Here is a 26,105-nt window from a genome sequence, read left to right as displayed (position 1 = left end):
GTGTTGTAGATTACTAATGTTGTTTCAGTGGTGTAGTAGGTTACTAGTGGTGTTACAGTGGTGTAGTAGGTTACTAGTGGTGTTACAGTGGTGTAGTAGGTTACTAGTTGATTTACAGTGGTGCAGTAGGTTACTATTGGTGTTACAGTGGTGTAGAAGGTTACTAGAGGATTTACAGTGGTGCAGTAGGTTACTAGTGGTGTTACAGTGGTGTAGTAGGTTACTAGTGGATTTACAGTGTTGTTTTAGGTTACTAGTGGTGTTATAGTGGTGTAGTAGGTTGCTATTGGTGTTGTAGATTACTAATGTTGTTACAGTGGTGTAGTAGGTCACTATTGGTGTTGTAGATTACTAATGGTGTTACAGTGGTGTAGTAGGTTACTAGTGGTGTTGTAGATTACTAATGTTGTTACAGTGGTGTAGTAGGTTACTAGTGGTGTTACAGTGGTGTAGTAGGTTACTAGTGGTGTTACAGTGGTGTAGTAGGTTACTATTGGTATAGTAGATTACTAGTGTTGTTACAGTGGTGTAGTAGGTTACCATTGGTGTTGTAGATTACTAGTGGTGTTACAGTGGTGTAGTAGGTTACTAGTGGTGTTACAGTGGTGTAGTAGGTTACTATTGGTGTTACAGTGGTGTAGTAGGTTACTATTGGTGTAGTAGATTACTAGTGTTGTTACAGTGGTGTAGTAGGTTACTATTGGTGTAGTAGATTACTAGTGTTGTTACAGTGGTGTAGTAGGTTACTAGTGGTGTTACAGTGGTGTAGTAGGTTACTATTGATGTTACAGTGGTGTTTTAGGTTACTAGTGGTGTTATAGTGGTGTAGTAGGTTACTAGTGGTGTTACAGTGGTGATCTGGGTTACTAGTGGTGTTATAGTGGTGTAGTAGGTTACTTGTGGTGTTACCGTGGTGTAGTAGGTTACTAGTGATGCTACAGTGGTGTAGTAGGTTACTTTTGGTGTTACCGTGGTGTAGTAGGTTACTATTGGTGTTGTAGATTACTAATGGTGTTACAGTGGTGTAGTAGGTTACTATTGGTGTTGTAGATTACTAATGTTGTTACAGTGGTGTAGTAGGTTACTAGTGGTGTTACAGTGGTGTAGTAGGTTACTAGTGGTGTTACAGTGGTGTAGTAGGTTACTATTGGTATAGTAGATTACTAGTGTTGTTACAGTGGTGTAGTAGGTTACTAGTGGTGTTACAGTGGTGTAGTAGGTTACTATTGGTGTTACAGTGGTGTAGTAGTACTATTGGTATAGTAGATTACTAGTGTTGTTACAGTGGTGTAGTAGGTTACTAGTGGTGTTACAGTGGTGTAGTAGTACTATTGGTGTAGTAGATTACTAGTGTTGTTACAGTGGTGTAGTAGGTTACTAGTGGATTTACAGTGGTGTAGTAGGTTACTAGTGGTGTTACAGTGGTGCAGTAGGTTACTATTGGTGTTACAGTGGTGTAGTAGGTTACTAGTGGTGTTACAGTGATGTAGTAGATTACTAGTGGATTTACAGTGCTGCAGTAGGTTACTAGTGGTGTTACAGTGGATTTACAGTGGTGCAGTAGGTTACTAGTGGTGATACAGTGGTGTAGTAGGTTACTAGTGGATTTACAGTGGTGCAGTAGGTTACTAGTGGTGTTACAGTGGTGTAGTAGGTTACTAGTGGATTTACAGTGGTGCAGTAGGTAACTAGTGGTGTTACAGTGGTATAGTAGGTTACTAGTGGTGTTACAGTGGTGTAGTAGGTTACTAGTGGTGTTACAGTGGTGTAGTAGGTGAAAAGTGGTGCTACAGTGGTGTAGTAAGTTACTAGTGACTTTACAGTGGTGTAGTAGGTTACTAGTGGTGTTAAAGTGGTGTAGTAGGTTACTACTGGTGTAGTAGGTTACTATTGGTGTTACAGTGGTGTAGTAGGTTACTAGTGGTGTTACAGTGATGTAGTAGATTACTAGTGGATTTACAGTGCTGCAGTAGGTTACTAGTGGTGTTACAGTGGATTTACAGTGGTGCAGTAGGTTACTAGTGGTGATACAGTGGTGTAGTAGGTTACTAGTGGTGTTACATTGGCGTAGTAGGTTAATAGTGATTTTACAGTGGTCTAGTAGGTTACTAGTGGTGTTACAGTGGTGTAGTAGGTGACTCATGGTATAGAATTTCACTAATGGTGTTACAGTGGTGAAGTAGGTGACTCATGGTATAGAATTTCACTAATGGTGTTACAGTGGTGAAGTAGGTGACTAGTGGTGTTATAGTGGGGTAGTAGATTACTACTGGTGTTACAGTTGTGTAGTAGGTGACTAGTGGTGTTACAGTGGTGTACTAGATAACCAGTGATGTTATAGTGGTGTAGTAGTTTACTAGTGATGTTACAGTGATGTAGTAGGTTCCAAGTGATTTTACAGTGGTGTAGTAGGTTACTAGTGGATTTACAGTGTTGTAGTGGGTTACTAGTTGTGTTAAAGTGGTGCAGTGGGTTACTAGTGATGGTACGGTAGTGTAGTAGGTTACTAGTGGTGTTACAGTGGTGTAGTAGGTTACTAGTGGTGTTGGAGTGGTGTAGTAGGTTACTAGTGGTGTTACAGTGGTGTAGTAGGTTACTAGTGGTGTTACAGTGGTGTAGTAGGTTACTAGTGGTGTTACAGTGGTGTAGTAGGTGACTAGTGGTGTTACAGTGGTGTAGTAGGTTACTAGTGGTGTTAAAGTGGTGCAGTAGGTTACTAGTGGTGTGGCTGCTCTCACCATTCTCATCCAGGGAGAAGTCATCCTGGGCGTAGCGGAACTTCTCTGGGCCACAGGCAATGAAGACATCATCATCACCAAAGAAATCCTGAAGACAGGTGACCTGGTGGAGCAGAGAAATACGGGACCATGTGAGAATGCAGCTCTGCGACAATGCATACATACAATTCAGTGGGATCTTAACATGACATATCAGATATAAAATACATTAATCTTTGACCCTGACCAGTCTGATATCTCAGCACTACCACCTCCTTGACTCTGCACTTTTCTCCAGGTCACATCATGTCACTAACAGCATTACAGTAATAGCAACACACAGATAGAGCAAAGAAATTCAGCAGCCAGTGTGTGCCCCACAAAGAGGGTCTTATACTGCATTAACATTCTCAAGTTCGCTAAACTGCTTTTAAAATGCTGACTGTGTGTTAATTAAAAAAGATAATGCACGTGCATTCAACCACGACAAAACGTTGCCCATGATTGTGCGAGGTTTGAGATTAGTGAATAGCTGTGGGGCTAGCTCGTAGAATGATCTAAAATCCTGGGTTTAATACCGCTTAAATTAGAGATGGTTGTTGACGAGAAAAATCTGTGGCTGGTAAAGGACTAAGACACGGGAGATAATACGACTGCAACATCCTACTTTACATAAAGAGCTATTATTAGGATGAACGGACATTTTTAGTATAAGGAGACAAAGGTGAACTTATCTAAGATTTCATCTAATGAGTCAGACCTCCTTCAGCCTTTGCTGGAGTCCAACAGCAGACAAAAACTCTCCCACAATCGGTTGTATTCAGCCAACGAAAGAAAGCTGGTTGTATTGAGTACTCTTGGCACGTTAGCATGGCTACTAGAGCCAAACATGTCCCAATCACACACGGTCCAACGTTACTGAGTCTTTAATAATGACTAATAATTGTGTATCACAGAGCTCAGTTTCACCCAGTCCTCTAAGGGGTCTGATCCCCTTCACTGCAGCTGTTCACGTCAGAAGCTACTTACTGGACAGATGTCTCGGGCCACACCCACCTTTCACTCATGACCCTCCAATAGAAAAGCCCTGTTACTGGAACTAGCAGGTTTATTAGGCCCTCCCCCGCCTCACATTCAAAACACAGTCTTCCTCTCTGGTCTCCCGGTGACAGGCGTCCAAGGGGCCAGGCCACGCCCCCGAGGTTCAGAACCTGGAGGGTAATACCCAGGATACATCACATCACAACCTTCTTTGTGACACACTTCTAAACTATGAGCTGATGCTAATTCTGGAGCACCCCACCCCAGCAGCTGCCTTGATGCTTGTCGCTACTGGAGGAGTGTCTGGTCTGTATGGCGTCTGCCAGCTGTACCTCCTCCATGTCCCACGGGTCCAGGCCATAGACAGGGGGCAGGAGTGGCACATATCCCTAGGGTAGTGATGAAATTACTATATATAATCCCATTATTATTGCTTTTTCATTGTAGACCACTAATTAACTCACCCAGTCTTTCAGTTTATCATTAAACAGTCAATATTGTGGGCGTAAAATGTTTGTTTTTGTTATTTTTATTATCTTCAATCCTACAATTGCCATGTGGAATTTAGCAGGAATGTAGCTATAATGGGGACATTTTAAGGATGCCTCTCGGGCTGTCAATCATGTGTCAGATGTGAAGCGTGATGGGGTATGCCAGCCCTCCACCCAGCCCCCACCACATCTCTAGGTGGTGCTAATGGAGAGGGGATGTAAATGAAGTCTTTGGTGGTCTCTGGGGGGTCTGTGTGTCAATCCCTCTGATGACAACAGCCCATCAAGGCTGGCTGGGCTCCCCAGCTACACTGCTAATGATGGGGGCCGAGGGGGCTAAGCAGGACACAGGGCCCTATGAGGGAGGCCAAACTTGACTATGGTTCATAACAGTCTCTCTCTGTCCATCCCCCACACCCAACCCCCATGCTTTTGTTTAGGGTCAGGACGAGGCAGAGGTCATTAGAGTGATGACAATACAACAGACTGAAGAAAGGAGCGATACTGTAGAACTGCTTAGAAGACTGAGAAACATTTAGTGAAAATATAATGGTCTGTAGAAACTCAGCTTTTCATATACCACTTTATGATCCTGGACACGATAAGATCCTGGACATGATAAAATCCTGGACATGATAAGATACTGGACACGATAAGATCCTGGACACGATAAGATCCTGGACATGATAAGATCCTGGACACGATAAGATCCTGGACATGATAAGATCCTGGACATGATAAGATCCTGGACATGATAAGATCCTGGACATGATAAGATCCTGGACACGATAAGATACTGGACACGATAAGATCCTGGACACGATAAGATCCTGGACACTATAAGATCCTGGACACGATAAGATCCTGGACACGATAAGATCCTGGACATGATAAGATCCTGGACACGATAAGATCCTGGACACGATAAGATCCTGGACACGATAAGATCCTGGACATGATAAGATCCTGGACACGATAAGATCCTGGACATGATAAGATCCTGGACATGATAAGATCCTGGACATGATAAGATCCTGGACATGATAAGATCCTGGACACGATAAGATCCTGGACATGATAAGATCCTGGACATGATAAGATACTGGACACGATAAGATCCTGGACACGATAAGATCCTGGACACGATAAGATCCTGGACACGATAAGATCCTGGACATGATAAGATCCTGGACACGATAAGATCCTGGACACGATAAGATCCTGGACACGATAAGATCCTGGACACTGTTATTTTGTGAAGGAATCCATTTCTGAGAAAAACATTGTAACTCATAGCCAGCGAGAAGCCTCTTGGAAACCAGCTGTGGTGTGTGGATGTGGGATGAATAGAAAACATATTAAGCGTATTACTGGGTTGCTGCAGTAATGGAAATACAATACTCCAAACCACAGGAAGGCCCAGATAGTCAGCCTTTTCTTTCCAGAGATCAGGTCATAAGGCACTACTATTACCACCAGGGAAGTAAGTCTGTCTCACTATTGAAAAGCACTACTTCATCACCTAATACAACTGAATGTTTATGTCTGTGCTCAGACATGAGTGCAGCCACTGCTGTAAAGTGCTATTGACAGCCCGCTCAGCACACCAGTGTGCTTTACACTAGAGGAACTGTCATGTCATCCAGTGTGACAGCCACTCTGTGTGTGGATTTGTGCTGACAAATGCATAGAGCTAATTGACTGCAGAGCTCCTGATTATGAAGATGCCTGTCTGATCTGACAGCACTGTTACTGTGACACACATGGCCTAGGAAGGTTCAGGAGGGACAGGGACAGTAGTAGAGGGAGAGAAACATTCGAAGAGGGAAAGGGACAGGCACCAGGAGTGAAGGGGGACCTGGGGACAAAGTCAGGGTCCTTGCTATCTGGGATCCTTGGGAGGTCCCTACCCCTTTGAAGTTGAATGGTTAAATGGTTAAGGGTAAGGGTTAAGGTTAGGGTTAGGTAAGGGTTATGGTTAGGGTAAAGGTAGGCGTTAAGGTTAGGGTAAGGGTAGGGGTAGGGTTTAAAGTTAGGGTTAGGTTTTAGGCTAGGGATGTCTCAAGGGTACCAGATAGCACTAACCCAAAGCAGGTCGGACGTCCCATTGGGAAAAACGGTCATTATGACGTCACTACAACTAGTTTTGCCCACTTGCTTGACCTGTCCTCCATCCTGTTTTGCTAAAGATGTCTTACAGAGAGAGAAAGAGCGAGAGAGCGATAGAAAGAGAGAGATGGTGTTGATGGGAGTCGAAGCAGATCAGGTCCGAGACAGCAGAGAGAATGACAAGATGCCTGTATACCAGGTTAATCCTGATTGGTCTGGCTTCCACCAGCTCATATAAGGACCTGTGTCACGCTAGCCAAGGTAAGGTGGGGCCACTGACCCTTTTCTGTCAACTCCTGTCACCCCTCAGCCCTGCAGATACCACAGCTTACACTGACCAGCCAACCAATCACAACCGTCAGCCAGGCAGACACCACAGTTTACACTGACCAGCCAGCCAACACATCTCACTACTTATGAGGAGGACAGGGGCCAATCAGAGACACGGTGTACACTTACTTACACTAAGATCAAATATCTATTTGGAGATACTATATGGGTCATTTCAGCCATACTTTTGTTTTCTCTTGACTCTTATTAAAGTACTTATCCAGAGAGATTGCAGTTGTCCCCTTTTTCAAGTCAATACATCCCAACTGCTGTGTCTGTACTTACGGTGTAGTATAAATGCATTGATACTAAATCATATCTAAATATACCCTGACATCCAGCTAAATCTGTTCATAAACCCTCCTATTCCAAGGATAATAGTGGGTCTGAGAGAGATGATTCTCCAGATATCACATCTCTACATCTATATTAATGGCTTTGCTTAGGGCTTTCTCCTTGCAGGGCAAGGGTCGCATTGCCAAGCAGTGAGAGTGAACGGTTCAGGAGCACAGTAGCGCTGTAGGATGAGGCTGTTGCTGACAGGGCAGCAGACAGTGGTGATGTGATGTGATCTGAGTGGATGGGAGAGAGAGCGCCCCGCAAAAATGGACCAGGGAGGAGGGGGTGACCTTCAAACGTGGATGAGCCTGTCAGACTCGCCACCAGCACAGTAGACACACACACAGAGCTGGAGCCAGAGACTGTCTAGAGCTAGGTCACCAACAAACAATATCAGACACCATCTAAAAAAAAGAAGACAGAGACTGTAGCCTGAATAGAGGAACACACAAAAGCCGTCCTCAGCGGCAGTACTGACATATCACCACACCACTCAGAGAGGGAGGGATCGAAGCTAAAGAGGAAAGGAAGTTTAAAACTGATGATGTGAGATGACAGGTTGATGGCAATGCATTATGTCTGAGTTCATGCAATTGCAGACAAGCCTTACTTACTCTTCTATTGGCCCAAGTCCCTTCTTCCTACTCTATCATTGGTCTGTGCAGTTGGATTAGTAGCTAACACTGTAACTTAAGACCTCCATTTTAGAGGGATGGGTGAATTAGCACTTAATGGGTTAATCCTGTAGCCTACCGTATACCGGGGTGTTTGGAAATAGCCACGGGATGGTTTTAAAACACTGTCAACACTGTTGAAAATATTTCTTTGAAGTTTTTCAATCAATTGTCATATTTGTAGCTACTTTTTAAGGAAATACCTGCAGTCAGCGTGTGCAATATGTTAGGAGATAAAGCAGATCGCTTTCTTCATTTCACCATTATGATGCTTACCGTAGTTCCCCAGAACAGTGGAGCCAGTCACGTGTTTGTTTGTAAATAGCACAACGGGAGAAAGCGGGAGTAGGCGAGTCCAACCTTGTATTGACAGAGGTCCCATTTTATATTGAATGTTTAGTGTTTGTTTTTTTTGTTGCTTCAATAGAGTGATCAGGGACGTGCCACTATAGTTTTCCTTCACAGAAAATACACCACCGTTCAAAAGTTTGGGGTCACTTAGAAATGTCCTTGTTTTTGATAGAAAAACACATTTTGTGTCCATTAAAATAACATCAAATTGATCAGAATTGATCATGAGCTTACAATAAAACAGCAAAGTATTGTTTTTTGCGAAAAATTATGCATGACCATCATATTTCTAATGTTTATCATAGAAAGAATGTAGCCAGCTACATTTGTTAACGTGAATTCTCATCCGAATGGAGAAGTGCAACTGAAGAACAACATTTGTCTGACGCCGAGCAGAAATTACAATAAGAAGCATTTTAGATCTGCGGTTACAAAATGCAGCAAATATATTTCTTATGCTTTTTTTCTTTCCTGGGTAATAAAACGATAAATGCTGCATTAAGTTTAACTTGCTATTTATCTAAATAAGTGGCTGAATGGTTAAGGGCTCGTAAGTAAGCATTTCACGGTAACAACAACACCTGTTGTATTCGGCGCATGTGACAAATAAAATTTGATTTTTGATTTGATTTGAATTAATAAGGTGACGGGGCGTCATACTGTGTTAACTTTCTGCTGTGTTTGAGAAGTCAAAGCCCTTTGGATGAGTTATCTATATAGCTGCCACTGCTATCTTTAGATTTCTTCTCTGAGCAGAGCAGGCAGGCCTGTTGCCCTAGCAACTCCAGACTCCACACAGACACAGCGTGTACACATGGTGCTCCAGAGCCAATACTGATGTTTCTTCACACATGCATGCATCAAGACTTTGTTCAATTGCACAATGCCTCTCGTTCACATTCGCTTGTAAATGTCCAAACTCAAAACAAATGACATTCGGTAGCTCCAATATGTATAACTTCATGAGCTGGATTGCCTGTCTTTGCAATTCGTATATTTTGTTTTGCGCTCGTTAGGATATTTAGCTAGCAGCCTCCATGAAAATTCCATGAAAACACCCAATGGTCTACCTTGCATTTTTTGGCACCCCCTAGTGTACTAAGCAGGTAATAGCGTAAATCCTAGGATGAGAGAAGGACGGTATGACCATATGAAAGTCTGGATACTGCTCCTAACATTGAACACAGTGGAGGAGTTATACAGCAGCTCTGTGTGTGTGTGTGTGTGTGTGTGTGTGTGTGTGTGTGTGTGGTTTTACTATCCTTGTGCGGAGCAGAAGTCCTCACAAGGAAAAATACCATTTTAGGCTTAGGGGTTAGGCTTTGGGTTAGGGTTGCAATTAGGGTTACGGTAAGAATTAAGGTTAGGGTTAGGGGTTTTGGATTAAGCGTAGGGTTAGTGAAAATAGGATTTTGAATGGGAATACATTTGTTGGTCCCCACAAGGATAGTAAAACAAACATGTGTGTATGTGTGTGTGTGTGTGTGTGTGTGTGTGTGTGTGTGTTTTTTCTCTGAGTGATGAAGCACTGCACCAATACTGCCTGTGCCTGCATCCCCCCTCTCCTCTACGCATGGGGGAGTACTGGAGAGATTCACTGGGGGGGGGGGGGGGGGAGACAGCCATATACCTTTCTGACAGACAGCCCCAATCTACAAACTGGCACATTACCATAATTACATTTACACTTCATCTAGAAACACATTGGAGCTTTAAGACCACTTGCACTCATAAAACATTGAGCAGGAAACACAAAATCAATGAGCAGGGTAACCATGGAAACAGACACACAGGCTCCACACGGTGCAGGGAGCCTGAGACTACAGTTTCCCAGTCCTGTATGTGTCGGTCTGTCCATCCCATTTAATCTCCGGTCTGGAGGTTTGGACAGAGATTCTCACTCCCTACCACTAAAGTATGTCCACTACAGCAGTCAAGGCGACTTCAGTATGCAGACCAGTCAAATGACTTCAGTATGCAGACCAGTCAAGGTTACACCATAGGACATTTACTACTGGAGGGCTTCCCAGAATTCAGCAGGTCATCTCTTGGGCACAGACTTCACATTGCAGCAACGCATCTTCTTCAGTCTTAAGAGACAACTGGCCACTTGGTGAAATATCACCTAAGGATATCCCTTAAGCGGATTCACTGGAGTCAAATGTTGTTTCAATATGTCTTAACAGGCACTCAACCCTCTGCCCCATTGGTCCATGGAGACAGAATGCAGTGGCAGACAGCAGCAGACAGTACAGGAGATGATGTCATCCCAACCTGCCTGCTCCCTCCCGACCTGCCTGGCTAAAATGGCTGTACCAGCGTAATCCCATTAGAGCTAATCCCAGCTCGATGCGTCTCTCCTGGGTACAGCTCCCTGTTCCGTACCCCTCCACCCCCTCTCTTTCAACTGCCATGCCTCTGTGAGGGGTAGGGTGGGGTGAGGGCACACAGGGAGTCTAGGATGCCTCCACTAATTGAGATGTAGAGGTACAGCGACATCCGAGCACGCTGATTGGCTGTGTGAATGACTTGTGGCACCTGAAAATGTGTGTAATCCAAACATCAGCTCTCATTATCATAGAGAGAAAATAGTGTTTTTGGCTAATCCTATCCAAGCGTGTCCTGGGACAGTTCCCATAGTGAGTGAGGGGTGATCGAGGTAATACACAGCACAGCACAGCACAGCACAGCACAGCACAGCACAGCACACACATGCTTGCCAGCCTTGTTACAGGTCCATTGTTTCACCGTATAAACCGGTCTATGGAGATCAGTAGAGGTGCATGGGTAAAGTCCCTGGGTTAGCCAGAATAAAAAGCCATATTACAACCTACAGTGCCTTGCGAAAGTATTCGGCCCCCTTGAACTTTGCGACCTTTTGCCACATTTCAGGCTTCAAACATAAAGATATAAAACTGTATTTTTTTGTGAAGAATCAACAACAAGTGGGACACAATCATGAAGTGGAAAGACATTTATTGGATATTTCAAACTTTTTTAACAAATCAAAAACTGAAAAATTGGGCGTGCAAAATTATTCAGCCCCTTTACTTTCAGTGCAGCAAACTCTCTCCATAAGTTCAGTGAGGATCTCTGAATGATCCAATGTTGACCTAAATGACTAATGATGATAAATACAATCCACCTGTGTGTAATCAAGTCTCCGTATAAATGCACCTGCACTGTGATAGTCTCAGAGGTCCGTTAAAAGCGCAGAGAGCATCATGAAGAACAAGGAACACACCAGGCAGGTCCGAGATACTGTTGTGAAGAAGTTTAAAGCCGGATTTGGATACAAAAAGATTTCCCACGCTTTAAACATCCCAAGGAGCACTGTGCAAGCGATAATATTGAAATGGAAGGAGTATCGGACCACTGCAAATCTACCAAGACCTGGCCGTCCCTCTAAACTTTCAGCTCATACAAGGAGAAGACTGATCAGAGATGCAGCCAAGAGGCCCATGATCACTCTGGATGAACTGCAGAGATCTACAGCTGAGGTGGGAGACTGTCCATAGGACAACAATCAGTCGTATATTGCACAAATCTGCCCTTTATGGAAGAGTGGCAAGAAGAAAGCCATTTCTTAAAGATATCCATAAAAAGTGTTGTTTAATGTTTGCCACAAGCCACCTGGGAGACACACCAAAGATGTGGAAGAAGGTGCTCTGGTCAGATGAAACCAAAATTGAACTTTTTGGCAACAATGCAAAACGTTATGTTTGGCGTAAAAGCAACACAGCTCATCACCCTGAACACACCATCCCCACTGTCAAACATGGTGGTGGCAGCATCATGGTTTGGGCCTGCTTTTCTTCAGCAGGGACAGGGAAGATGGTTCAAATTGATGGGAAGATGGATGGAGCCAAATACAGGACCATTCTGGAAGAAAACCTGATGGAGTCTGCAAAAGACCAACTTCCAACAAGAGAATGATCGATAACATAAAGCAAAATCTACAATGGAATGTTTCAAAAATAAACATATCCAGGTGTTAGAATGGCCAAGTCAAAGTCCAGACCTGAATCCAATCGTGAATCTGTGGAAAGAACTGAAAACTGCTGTTCACAAATGCTCTCCATCCAACCTCACTGAGCTCGAGCTGTTTTGCAAGGAGGAATGGGAAAACATTTCAGTCTCTCGATGTGCAAAACTGATAGAGACATACCCCAAGCGACTTACAGCTGTAATCGCAGCAAAAGGTGGCGCTACAAAGTATTAACTTAAGGGGGCTGAATAATTTTGCACGCCCAATTTTTCAGTTTTTGATTTGTTAAAAAAGTTTGAAATATCCAATAAATGTCGTTCCACTTCATGATTGTGTCCCACTTGTTGTTGATTCTTCACAAAAAAAATACAGTTTTATATCTTTATGTTTGAAGCCTGAAATGTGGCAAAAGGTCGCAAAGTTCAAGGGGGCCGAATACTTTCGCAAGGCACTGTATGTGTTGTGATAATTGTGTTGTCTGCTCTATAGCCTGTTAGTTCAAACTATATGCCTTGACACCGTGATATATAGGCCTAAGACTGAGACAAGAAGAAGACACAGTGGCAAATGAATTCCACCACACCTTTGTTTCATCACAAAACCGGAGAGCTACCTCTGTCCAGTGAAGTCCACAAAGCATATTGCATGTAACAAACAGCATTGTCAAGCGAGTTAATGTTCCCGACATTTTCGGACCACTAAACAACTACTGATTTAGAACCACGGAGAGTTACCGCAAGTCACAAAGAAAACAGGAGCTGCCTCCACTATTCCAGCACCATTTCAACTTCAACATCATCAAATCACCTCTGCTTAGTTTAATACAGTGACAACTAAAAGATACCAAAACAATTTGGTCAACGTAAGCTAAATATGATGTGGATGTCCATGGTTCTGATTTCTGTGTGTGTGTGTGTGTGTGTGTGTGTGTGTGTGTGTGTGTGTGTGCACGTTTGTGCAAGTACAAACATGTTGACTCACCCTACTTGTAGAAAAACACCAATGCCATCCTCCTCTCTTTCATGTTGACGAAACAGTCTATCACTCTGTCATGCAGTACACACCTTTATGTTTTGTTGTCCTAGGCTACCTGGCTAAACTGCCTGCTCACTAGCCTAACTTTCTTTCATGCGCAATGTTAGCTAGTTAACATGAGCCTTCTACATGTAGCTACATACTGAACTTGCATCCTCTCAGTCCATGGGCACAACAATGTATGAATTAATGGTTGGATCAGAATCACTGTTATAATAATTGGCCAGTACGGAGAATTAAGTAAAACCACAGGTCCAAATCCCTATCTTCATCCATGGCTAATTTAGGAAAGGTCCAATTTTAGCCAGCCAGCAAAAGGACAACAACACAACAAGATGCAACTATTCAAGTTGTTTCAGTCTATGACGTATGCTCTCAATGCGATTTGATGGGAGTCACGCTTCCCTTGACACTTTGGTTTGGTGTGCCAGGACCATTCACATTTGAGCTCACTCAGTATAGCTCAACTCTGATTGGCTATTATTTTATACTTTTTTTTTAATCAAGGGAGGCCAAATGCTCACTGGCTTCCCTTGCATTCAATGCTATGGGAGGCAACAATGTTATACTCTTCAGGACCAGACAGCATCAGATAAATGAGCTACACATACAGAGACAGAGGGGCGCTGTTTCGCTCACTCAGATGCTTTCTCCGGTGAGATACATTCAGCCTCTTGTGAATTGAAGGAAAATTGGCATTCCTTGGCATCCATGAATACATACCACTGGTGGAGGCACACCCAGGGGTGTTCATAGAATAGCTCTAGTCCTTTATATCACAGATCAGGTGATAGTGTTTCAGTTTGGTTGTTAGGTTCAAAACACTACTGTATACACTGAGTGTATCAAACATGAAGAGCACCTTCCTAATATTGAGCTGCACCCCCTTTTGCCCTCAGAACAGCCTCAATTCGTCGGGGCTTGGACTCTACAAGGTGTTGAAAGCGTTCCACAGGGATGCTGGCCCATGTTGACTCCAATGCTTCCCAGAGTTGAGTCAAGTTGGCTGGATGTCCTTTGTGTGGTGGACAATTCTTGATACACACAGGAAACTGTTGAGTGTGAAAAACCCAGAAGCATTGCAGTTCTTCACACACTCAAACCGGTGTGCCTGGCACCTACTACCATACCCAGTTAAAATGCACTTAAATCTTTTGTCTTGCCCGTTCACTCTCTGAATGGCACACATACGCAATCCATGTCTCAATTGTCTCAAAGCTTAAACATCCTTTAACCGGTCTCCTCCCCTTCATCTACACTGATTGAGGTGGATTTAACAAGTGACATCAATAAGGGATCATCACTTTCACCTGGATTCACCGGGTCAGTCTATGTCATGGAAAGAGCAGGTGTTCATATTGATTTGTATGTTTCTCTATATACACTCTATATACACTCTATACACACTCTATATACACTCTATATACACTCTATACACACTCTATATACACTCTATATACACTCTATATACACTCTATACACACTCTATACACACTCTATATACACTCTATATACACTCTATATACACTCTATACACACTCTATATACACTCTATATACACTCTATATACACTCTATATACACTCTATACACACTCTATACACACTCTATACACACTCTATATACACTCTATATACACTCTCTATAACCTAGAAGGCTTCGTTGGCTGTCCCCATAAGAGAACCCTTTGAAGAACCATTATTGGTTCCAGGTAGAAACCTTTTGGTTCCAGGTAAAAAAAAACTTTTGGGTTCAATGTAGAGCCCTTTCCACTTGGAACCGAAAAGGGTTCTCCTATGGGGACAGCTGACGAAGCCTTTTGGGAACCCTTTTATCTACGAGTGGAGAGCGCTGCAGCAGCTTCTACACACACAGCTGAAAGGTGAACGCATAGGACTGCATCTTCCCCCGTTGCTACGGCGACAGAGGATGTATGCTCGTTTTACAATGAACGGTTTGGTAGATATGTGGCCCATACAAATAAGGTCTAAATATTCCAGCGACACGTCTCACTATAACCTATTATACAGCATACAGCTAGGCTCCTATTGTAATGCTATGAGAAGACATCTATATGCGTAGCACATGAGCACAAATCTACCAATTGATCCATGCACTGCATGCTATACAGCACTTCTGCTTGAGGAAATTAATAGCAGTTATAATGGCACTAGAATCAGTTTTTGTCCTGTTCTGGCCCCTGGCTGTTTCCCCGGGGAGTTTCCTAGATCAACATAGACATATTCCTCCACCATACTGACCTGTCGTTCAGAGAATACCATGTGATTCAGTTGTTCTCTGACTGCAGACGAGGCACACTGCATTTTGCAGGCTGTATTTTGGTTACTGAATCTACATTATGAAGCCAGACAAAGAGGAAAAGAACAAAGCAATGGGATAGGTTCTAGGTCTCTAATTCTTGATGATCAACGTCCCTGTATTTCCTAAACAGAAACCAGTGACCAACAGAAAGCCCTGGCCAAGGACAGAGACAGCAAGGCTTCCACTAGGTGCCAACGTTGGTCTGAGACAAAACGAATAACCTCTTCAAAGGAAGAGAATCGGCAACAATGAGTCTGTTGACTGTAGCCTTTATGCAGTGTGACTGACTGGGATCTTGAAAGCAGACTAGTTACAGCAGAGGCAGAGGCTGAGCAGAGGGTGAGGCTGAGCAGAGGCTGAGCAGAGGGTGAGGCTGAGCAGAGGCTGAGCAGAGGGTGAGGCTGAGCAGAGGGTGAGGCTGAGCAGAGGGTGAGGCTGAGCAGAGGCTGAGCAGAGGGTGAGGCTGAGCAGAGGCTGAGCAGAGGGTGAGGCTGAGCAGAGGGTGAGGCTGAGCAGAGGGTGAGGCTGAGCAGAGGCTGAGCAGAGGGTGAGGCTGAGCAGAAGGTGAGGCTGAGCAGAGGCTGCCCAGAGAGACAGAGCCCGTGCTGCTGCAGCTCCTTCTTCTAATCCCCTCCCTGTTAAACGCTGCGAGCTGGAGAATGATTAGTCCTGTACTCGGCCTCTCAGGGGTGCCAAGGAGAAGCTGACATATGCTAAACGGATCCTTATCAGCTGCCACTCACAGGGTGTTTGAGCTGTGATTTCCATAAATCAGGAGGAAGTTGAGGAAGTGAGAGAGCTCACACTCTCCTGCTCTCACCGGCAACTCTCTCCCAGTACTGGAAAGGGATGCAGTGTTTGGAGGGGTAGGATGGGCTGGGATGGGGGTGGGGATGCGTTCCTCTAGGAGTCTACCTCACAGCAATGTGGTCCCATGTGGCCCGCTGTATCTAGCCGCTCTTTATAGAGTTGATCAAACAAACGTAAACTCAGTGTGTCCTTGAGGAATAAATTGGCCCATATTTATTGTGTGTGTTTTTTTGGAACACAAGGGGATACTGAGAATCTGGAAAACACACACTAGAGGCAACATTCAAATGTGACTGAATCTGACAAAAGCGTAAACACACGATCATCTTCACACGTCTTGGGACAGACGCGACAAAAGACAAGGCGACTGTAAACAAACCATATTTTCTGAGAGTCGTCGTCTACGTCTAGAGGCCTTACCTGCAGCTGGATTGTGAAATGTCACAGTCCCTTAGAGCCATGGCTGTAGTTAAGAAAGGGCATTCCAGCTTGAGGGATATTCATATTGGAGAAGATGAGCATCATGTCTGAAAAGGTCAGGCCACCTTGTAATCTAGAGTCACCTAGCAACAGTATCCAGACAAGTGGTGGGGTGACACAAGACTCACTCTGGAGATGTTCCAATATTCATCTATTCATCTTCTATATGCAATACATATGTATGTTTATTTAAATGTGTCGACACAGACTTCATGTATGCTCTGTAGCACAGTACAGTATCCACAGTATTTACACTGCATAGTCTATGCCAATATGAAGTACAGTTAAGTGTGTCTGGGTTTTTAGCCCCCCTAACACTCTGATCTACAGAGAATGTCCTGCTGAGAGCCTGGCCACTCCCTCACTCCAGGTTCTCCCCGCCCCTCTGCCCCACAGAGCCCACCCCTAATCCTTGCTTTACCAGCTGTCAGGGCCACATGGCCCCCCAAAACTACCACCACAACCAGCACCAGCAGCCAAGCAGGGACCCCACAACTACAGCAACTGAATTATTCAAAGCTCTTTCCTTGAATGACACCATTCCAAACAATGGCTCGTAGTCCCAGATGCTTTACAATCTGATAGCAGTGGATTAGTGAGTAAAGTATTAAAGTCAATGTGTGTATTCCTCTACACTACTTTTATCAACAACGACAAAAAATGGAGAGTGCCCTCGAGCCAATGGAAAAAACGCTATCATTTCTCTCAGGCAGTGAAAAACATGTGTTTTCATTCCAATATCCAGTCTAAAGAAATAGTGGAGTAACATGACCCAATTACCTAGTCCTAGGCCCAGACGCGTTGCCTTTTAAGGAATTCATTTTCACAGCCTTTTCACAAAGTTGCTAGAGGCACGGCTAAGAGAAGGTGCTATAGATCACCCCCAAGAAGAGAGCTCATATACCGTAGCAGGAACGACACAAACGTCCGACAGTGTATCCTCATTCCGTGGTTGAATGTTGTGGATTTTTGTCGGTGTGATAGGACTCATGTTATGCAAGCCAATAAGAACAACAGAAAATATATGCCTGCCTAATTGTGCAGATAGCAGCTAGGGGTATCACTTCCAGGTTTGACTGCTGAAAATGGGCGCTGTATTTCAAAAAAACAGGTACTACAGAAACAGGTCCCTAATTGGACTATTAATTATAAGTCAGAACCAAATGGTTTCAAATAAAAATTCACCTAGCCACAGTATAGAATTCCAATATATCTATACACATCAATACATAGTTAACCACCTTTCTTACCATTTTCCTCTGAGAAACAAAGACTTCAGACATCAGACTAAAGCATTAGGATTTCATGCCAGATAATAGCTGAACACCAGTTCCTTGACTATGACCTTGGTTTTTGTGCCAGATCTGACAAGCAGCAGGAAGCATTCCCCCCAATCCCCACTCTGGAATCTTCTTGTACAACCGCCACGGGGGTTTGTCTTGAATGCATTTATTCCCATATCTCTTTTGGCCCGGAAATGAATGAATGAACAAATGATGAGCCCTGAGGTACCTCTTCTCTGCCTGGACGCCATCCTTACTGTTGCCCCGGGCAACCATGTTAATTCATCTCCATGCACGACTAAAGTAGAGCAATTACTGCATTTTGGCTGAGAGGTGAGATGGGTGGCTAATGTAATCAGGAAGGAGCACAGACATGGGAGGGATCTTACTCGTCTTACCAACACTTGAGACTCACCGCGAATGTTAATGAGGACTCAAAAGAGCATCGCGTTGGAATCAACGATTAAACCGTCACTGATTACAGTCATTATCAGCGATCTGCTCCTATTTCCCCAGAAGAATCCGTTGGTGACAGTCAGATACATGCCTGCTTTTATTACAGGACACAGCTGTTTCATATGCATCCAGTGCCCCTCGTCCACATGTATCATACTATCAAACTATTATACAAACACATACGTAGCTCTAATCGCTTAGCATAAGTCAAAAGGAACAACACTAAACTTTGAGAGAACTTTGTTGGAGTTGTCTTGGGTATTTCGGTCAGCGAGGACAGACTGATTTGGCTAATTGGAAGCCTGTGATACTATTGATCTGCCGGGAGCTGTACGCGGGACTGTGTTTGTGTGCGCAGCACAGGATCAACCAGCAGGCCGTCTCACCGCTGCTGTATTCTACAGGAGGAGAGGGGCGAGGTGCGACGAGAGACAAAAGAGGGATCTTCTAGCTACAGACCCAAGCAGCCATGCTTAAATCGTTTTGGGCAGCTCTTCAAAGAGCAATTTAACAACATCTCCAGATTCATGATATGATCTGCCTCAGCACACACGGTCCATGATATCGCGAAACAAAGCAAGAGCCATGTGAAATATTAAAGCCCCTGGAACATGGGATATACGCTGCAGCAGAGCAGAGTGCATGCTGTTTCTGCCGCTCTAGGCTTTCTCAGAGGAGAGTGTCGGGGGTAAGAGGAGCAGAGCACCGTCCCCCTGGTGAGGAGAAGCGGAGCAGTGGGTGGGGCTGGCAGTGGGCGGGGCTGGCATGTAGGTGGAAAAGATACGACTCGTTTTTTTGTGTTTTTTTTTTTACAAAACCATACATGTGCATGTACTGTACAACGTCCAACTGAGTTAATATAAAATGGCATCAGAGATGCGAACGATAATAGGGAAAATGGGCAAAAAGAATACTTTGCCAAACAGTTTGGAACATGCAACAATGTTTAAGCTCTCTGCGAGAGGATAAATCCTGTGCCTGATTCCAGGCAGAACCAGTACCTGAGCATGCTCCGCTAACCCTGAGGCCAACCCCCGCTCTACGCCCCCCTCTGCAGAGTCCTCACCGGGATCGATAGTGTGGGCTCTGAAGCCTGCATAAAACAGGACAGTTTTATCCTCCCCAAAACACTGTATTTCCCTCACCACCGCCCGAGTGCAGTTGATAAAGCACTGTGCTACTTTTTCCTATTGATTGTGTGAAAGGTAATACTCTACGTGCTTTAGTCCTTAATGAAGAGTTAAGCAGAATGGATTACTACCTTTCTCAACCAGCCTAAATCACACTAGGCTCCTAATCAACGCGTTTGTTTCAGTTATTTTAATTGAAAGGAAAGGCTTTGTGAGCAAATTAATTTCTTATTCCGCCGGTAATTTCTTTGCCAGGGATTATTCTGGGAATAGATCTGCTGCACTACGAAAGAAAAAGACAGATTGATGTAATCCCTCCAGATCTCTGACGAAGTTAATATGAAGATGGTGAAAAACAATGTGAATAGTCTCTCTCTCTCTCTCTCTCTCTCGCTGATTCCCTGACCTGTCAATGTTTTTAATTTGCTGTTTTATACTCTCGTGAATTCAATGGTTTTTACTAGATTACTTGTAGTTTTTCATGTTGTCTGTCTGTAATTGTTTTGTAATGACTTGGTGCTGCCTATCTTGGCCAGGGCTGTCACGGCTGGCTAGGTGTGTAGCGAGGAATCAGGCGCAGAGAGCAGAGAGGCCCAGGGTAAAAGTGCCAAAATGAAATGCCCAAACACGCAGGGCGCAAACACTGACCAACCCAAAACAACGGGTAACAAGGTCCAGAGCACAAACAACACCAACGAATACAACGTGAACATCAAAATAATCCCGCACAACAAAGGGGCGGGTTCCATACGCTAAAATAGGGAGGAGAATCAAGCACACACAAAATAGGAACAGGTGTAACAAATGAGACAAAACTAACCGAAAAGAAAAAGGGATCGGTGGCGGCTAGTAGGCCGGTGACGACGACCGCCGAGCGCCACCCGAACAGGCGGGGGAGCCAACTTCGGCGGGAGTCGTGACAAGGGCGCTCTTGAAAAATATATTTTAATCTCAATGAGCCCTTCCTGGTTAAATAAAGGTTAAATAAATAAAAGGCCTATATTGATTGATATGTCATATTTTCCTGCTGCACTCAATCAATACAACTACAGGGGGCAAAAAACATATGACACTGATCCCATGTCCCATTTATGTCCGCACAGAATACAGATCAGGGAACAACTGAAGGGGAGGACTGGTGTCCAATAAGGTGGTCAGTAACACTGTGTACTTCTCCTCTGATGCCATGTGTCTTTGATACATGTTTTAATGTCAGAACCTAATCCAGACCCGGGCATTAAAAAAGAGATTATTTCACATTACTGTACATCAGCCTTCTCTGGGGGGGAAAACCAGTCAGCTCTCTGACAACTGAAAGAGATTTTTGGTCCCGGAGAGTTTGGGAAGGGTTCAGGCGTGTCAGCAAAGCAGCATTCAGGACACTTTGACCAAAACTAACTTTTTACAATAGCATTTGTTTAAATATATCATCAGTTTACAGGTAGTGTCCCAATATTAGGATATTTGGGAAAATATAGCTATGAAAGGATGGTGGCTCCTATCACAATGGAACAGATACACAACCGTTCAAAACTTTGGGGTCACTTAGAAATGTCTTTGTTTTTGAAAGAAAAGCACATTTTCTGTCCATTAAAATAACATCAAATTGATCAGAAATACAGTGTAGACATTGTTAATGTTGTAGCTGGAAACGGCAGATTTTTTATGGAATATCTACATAGGCGTACAGAGGCCCATTATCAGCAACCATTACTCCTGTGATCCAATGGCACGTTGTGTTAGCTAATCCAAGTTGATCATTTGCAATTATGTTAGCACAGCTGAAAACTGTTTTTCTGATTAAAGAAGCAATAAAACTGGCAACTGGCAGTTGAGTATCTGGAGCATCAGCATTTGTGGGTTCGATTACAGGCTAGAAACAAAACTTTCTTCTGAAACTCGTCAGTCTATTCTTGTTCTGAGAAATGAAGGTTATTCCATGAGAGAAATTGCCAAGAAACTGAAGATCTCGTACAACGCTGTGTACTACTCCCTACATAGAACAGCGCAAAAGGAGTGGGAGGCCCCGGTGCACAACTGAGCAAGAGGACAAGTATATTAGTGTCTACTTTGAGTAACAGATGCCTCATAAGTCCTCAACTGGCAGCTTCATTAAATAGTACCTGCAAAACACCAGTCTCAACGTCAAAAGTGAAGAGGCGACTCCGGGATGATGGCCTTCTAGTCAGAGTTGCAAAGAAAAAGCCATATCTCAGACTGGCCAATAAAAATAAAAGATTAAGATGGGCAAAATAACACAGACACTGGACAGAGGAAGACTGGAAAAAAAGTGTTATGGACAAACAAATCTAAGTTTTCAGGTGTTGTATATTGTATATTTTTTGTATTGTATATTTTGTTATTGTATGTTTACCATTGTACAGTTCTTTTCAGTGTGTCACACACTTAGGTTCTTTGTGGCACCTTTTTAAGTTGAAAATGATAACCTTAACATAAAGTGGGACATTTGTACGGGGTAAAAGGGATCTTGAAGAAGGAAGACTATCACTCCATTTTGCAATGCCATGACATACCCTGTGGCCGGCGCTTAATTGGAGCCAATGACACAATGACCCAAAGCACAGCTCCAAACTATGCAATAACTATTTATGGAAGAAGCAGTCAGCTGGTATTCTGTCTGTAATGGAGTGGCCAGCACAGTCACCGGATCTATTATAACCCTATTGAGCTGTTGTGGGAGCAGCTTGACCGTATGGTACGTAAAGAAGTGCCCATCAAGCCAATCCAACTTGTGGGAGGTGCTTCAGGAAGCATGGGGTGAAATCTCTTCAGATTACCTCAACAAATTGATAACTAGAATGCCAAAGGTCTGCAAGGCTGTAATAGCTGCAAATGGAGGATTCTTTGACGAAAGCAAAGTTTGAAGGACACAATTATTATTTCAATTAAAAAACATGATTTATAATCTTGTCAACGTCTTGACTATATTTCCTATTCATTTTGCAACTTTTTTCATGTAATATTTCAGGGAAAACAAGGATATTTCTAAGAGACCCCGAACGGTAGTCTGTGTACCTTGTTTTACAACCTGCTCTCTGCTCCATAAACCCTCCAAACAGCCAGCTGAAATGACCTATTTTTGAATAATAAATGCCCTTATCTATCCCAGCAGTCATTTGTGTATCTTCCAGGGGAAGCTGGCGAGTAGGCCTGTGATATTTTGGTGCGACCGGCGCTTCGAAGCCAGAGAAGAAGAGGAAGTGAATCGGCGGGTTTGGCGGGTTTAGGGATAAGACAGGCCCATGGAAGGGAAGGATTAGCAGGATTTAGAGGCAGCATCGTGGGTGTGCGGCTCACGTCACATAATATACTGTTTCTATCTTAGCCACTGTTCTGAAATGTTATGAGAAACCGTCAAAGCAGAGATGATGACTTTGTGGAAGCTCCACGGGTCATACACACCATAGGTTACTTTGAGGTCAGAGGTAAATACAACGGTTCTCTGGCTTAATGACTATTTCATACCGTATGGGATCTTTTGACGCTTCTGTAATAAGGGTGGCACACCTATGACAAAGGTCAACTAGGTCTCCAAATAAGACACTGACAAGTAATATCGAGACAACAACTTTGGTGAATCAAAGTGTTTACCAGCTCTGTTGACAGCGCATTGCTACAACGTGTACTGTAAGGGAGGGGACTCTGCGGTAAATACGACAAACATATTCTGAAATTCCCATAAGCGGTGAGCTCAATTCAATTCAAACGACGGGAAAATCCGGGGGAAAATAAGGACGCTCCGACATGGATACAGTGCGTTGGTTTTTGAAATGAAAGGCCACTAGAGTAAGGGATGAGAGAAACAAGCCTGGGTACATTCAGCAAACAGACAGTAAACAGAGCAGGGGGGCAAAACCTGGCATGCAGCTAATCAGCAGATTCAGTCTCCTCATATTGTTGGGGGGGAATGGTAAGTGCCACTGGAGGTCGGCTCACAGGCTCGTTGTGGTGGGTTTAGTGCCGTATTAACCATGTTTTTTAGCCGGCTCTCTGGGCGGTTTCTCCCCTGATCCCAGTGTGCAAAGTTGGGCCAACTACTCTAAGTAGAGCACCCTACTTAGTGGGAAAGTGAGCACTGGTTACTATGACTTCGCTCTCAATCAGACATATGAGCCCTTATGTTGGTGTAACACACTAGATTATTCATTACTGCAATGACAGCTGACACAAAGAAAGGTGCGCAGGCACACACACTCACACACACACACGCACACGCACGCACGCACACACACACACACACACACACACACACACACACACACACACACACACACACACACACACACACACACACACACACACACACACACACACACACACGCGCACACAGAATAATCACTGTTCAGGGAGCATTGAGGTGGATATTGGACCTTCTCTTTTTGTCAGCTTGTAATCGGATAAAGCTGACTGAGGATCCAGAACCTGGGGGGGGGGGGGGGGGGGGGGTGGGGGAGTTTCCCAGGTCATGAGACTTCTAGCCTATTCTGCCCTAACTTGCGTAAAGCATTATTTTTTTCCTAACTGTGTTATCTATCAAATCGAAAAAGTCTAGAGGAGATTTCCTGATTTCCGTGCTGCTCGCCTCTTCCATATAAGGACGCGTAGGTCCTAAGAAGGACACGTAGGTCCTAAGAAGGACACGTAGGTCCTAAGGAGAAACAAACCATGCTCAAATCATTACATTATCATTACTATCTGTCCACTGGTCAGATGATACAACATCACCATGAACCTTTCTTCCTTAAGCACCCACCAGCAAACTGTTAAATGAGGAGATCCCTGCCTGTAAAAGCCCATAATCACCCTGTAACAGATCTCCGATTGGCCCATGCTTGGTGCTTTCAACGGTGTTGAGGGTAGCAGTCAAACAGAAGGGGCAGCCAGATCTTCAAAGTCCTGGGGGCCAGCTGGTGCCTGATGCTCCCGGAGGCCCCCAGGGTCATACATCACAGCCGTGATGCCACTAATGGGCCCCAAATGCTTCTGTGGTTCCACCGTGCACACACTGCTGCCTCCATGCTATCTCCATGGAGATGGTCAGGCTGGCCATGTGACTCTGACGGATGTGGCTCTGCTGTTATTGGATTTATTCTGCTCATCCGCCCCAGGTTGTGGTCACTTGTTGATGCGGGCTAGATATGGGGGGGTCGGGCTATGCACCGGATGACTGCTGCAATGTCTGCTCAGTCAGGATGCATTATAACGTGAGCCACGCCCCTTGGTCCGCTCATCCATTTCTCTCTCGCTCAAATCCTGTACCAGCGGGCTGGGTCACATGGAGGGGGGGGGGACAGGGGGGACAGGGGGGTGAGGAGGAGCTCCTGTAGGTAGCGAGGGCAGCATGTACAGAATGTAAAGAGCGCGCTCAGCATATTATGCTGACGCAGCCATTTGCCACGGATAGCGAGTCCATCACTGCGGAGTAAATTGCCATGACAACCGCCTCCTCTAGCATGCCTTGCCAAACAGCCCCTGAACGGAGGAGCATGCAGACAGGAAAACCATTAGAATCACCAGAGAAAGGCTTTTGACGTGATCAACCTGGGAACGTTTCAAACGTGAAGCATACCTAAATCACACAATCTTGTGAATGTCCACTGTGATTCACTGGCCCAACTGGGAGGGTCCCTACTGTGCTAAGACAATAGCAGCATGACCTTGTACAGGGAACATGAGATTGTATGAGATTGAATTAAGTTCCAATTAGTTCCAATTAGCGTACGCACTTGAGTGTACAAAACATTAAGAACACCTGCTCTTCCCACGACATAGACTGACCAGGTGAACCCGGGTCAAAGCTACGATGCCTTATTGACGTCACCTGTTAAGTTCACTTCAATCAGTGGAGATGACGGGGAGGAGACAGGTTAGAGAAGGATTTTTAAGCCTTGAGACAATTGAGACATGGATTGTGTTTGTGTCATTCAGAGGGTGAACGGGCAAGACAAAAGATTTAAGTGTCTTTTAACGGGGTATGGTAGTAGGTGCCAGGCTTCACCGGTTTGTGTCAAGAACTGCAACACTGCTGGGTTTTTCACGCTCAACAGTTTCCTGTGTGTATCAAGAATGGTCCACCACCCAAAGGACATCCAGCCAACTTGAAACAACTTTGGGAAGCATTGGAGTCAACATTGGCCAGCATCCTTTTGGAATGCTTTTGACACCTTGTAGAGTCCAGGCCATGACAAATTGAGGCTGTTCTGAGGGCAAAAGGGGGTGCAGCTCAATATTAGGAAGGTGTTCTTAAGGTGTTCTTAATGTTTTGTACACTCAGTGCCTATTTGTAGGAAATGAGTTGAAAAGACATATGGCCAGGCTCAGCAGCTCAGAACCTTGATGCAATAACGAGCACTGTACAGCGAGCGGGCTGCGATGCAGCGTACTCATTGTGTCCTTGAATGATTATGTGATTCAAAGAAAGACTGAAACGACTGAAGTGAAAGCCACAAAGAATCGGATCGACAATTTGCCGGAACCCGCTGTTATAGGCCAAAGGCAAGCAAAAAAAATGAAATCACCTGTTCTGGGA

General features: G+C 44.3%; 1 protein-coding gene across 2 annotated transcripts in view; it reads right to left on the bottom strand.

Annotated features, from left to right (window-relative positions):
- Positions 1-26,105, bottom strand: part of LOC110534029 (neuronal migration protein doublecortin) — a 77,856-nt gene that overhangs the window by 17,468 nt on the left and 34,283 nt on the right. For both annotated transcript variants that reach the window (XM_036990429.2, XM_036990428.2), the window contains exon 4: positions 2,739-2,841. In XM_036990429.2, the coding sequence (XP_036846324.1) occupies positions 2,739-2,841 (103 nt within the window). The remainder of the gene's footprint in view (positions 1-2,738; positions 2,842-26,105) is intronic.

Source organism: Oncorhynchus mykiss, chromosome 10 (assembly GCF_057628025.1).
Source record: "Oncorhynchus mykiss isolate SJ-2025 chromosome 10, ASM5762802v1, whole genome shotgun sequence".
NCBI lineage: Eukaryota > Metazoa > Chordata > Actinopteri > Salmoniformes > Salmonidae > Oncorhynchus > Oncorhynchus mykiss.
Note: the sequence above shows the minus strand (reverse complement) of the source record. Positions and strands in the feature narration are given on the sequence as shown.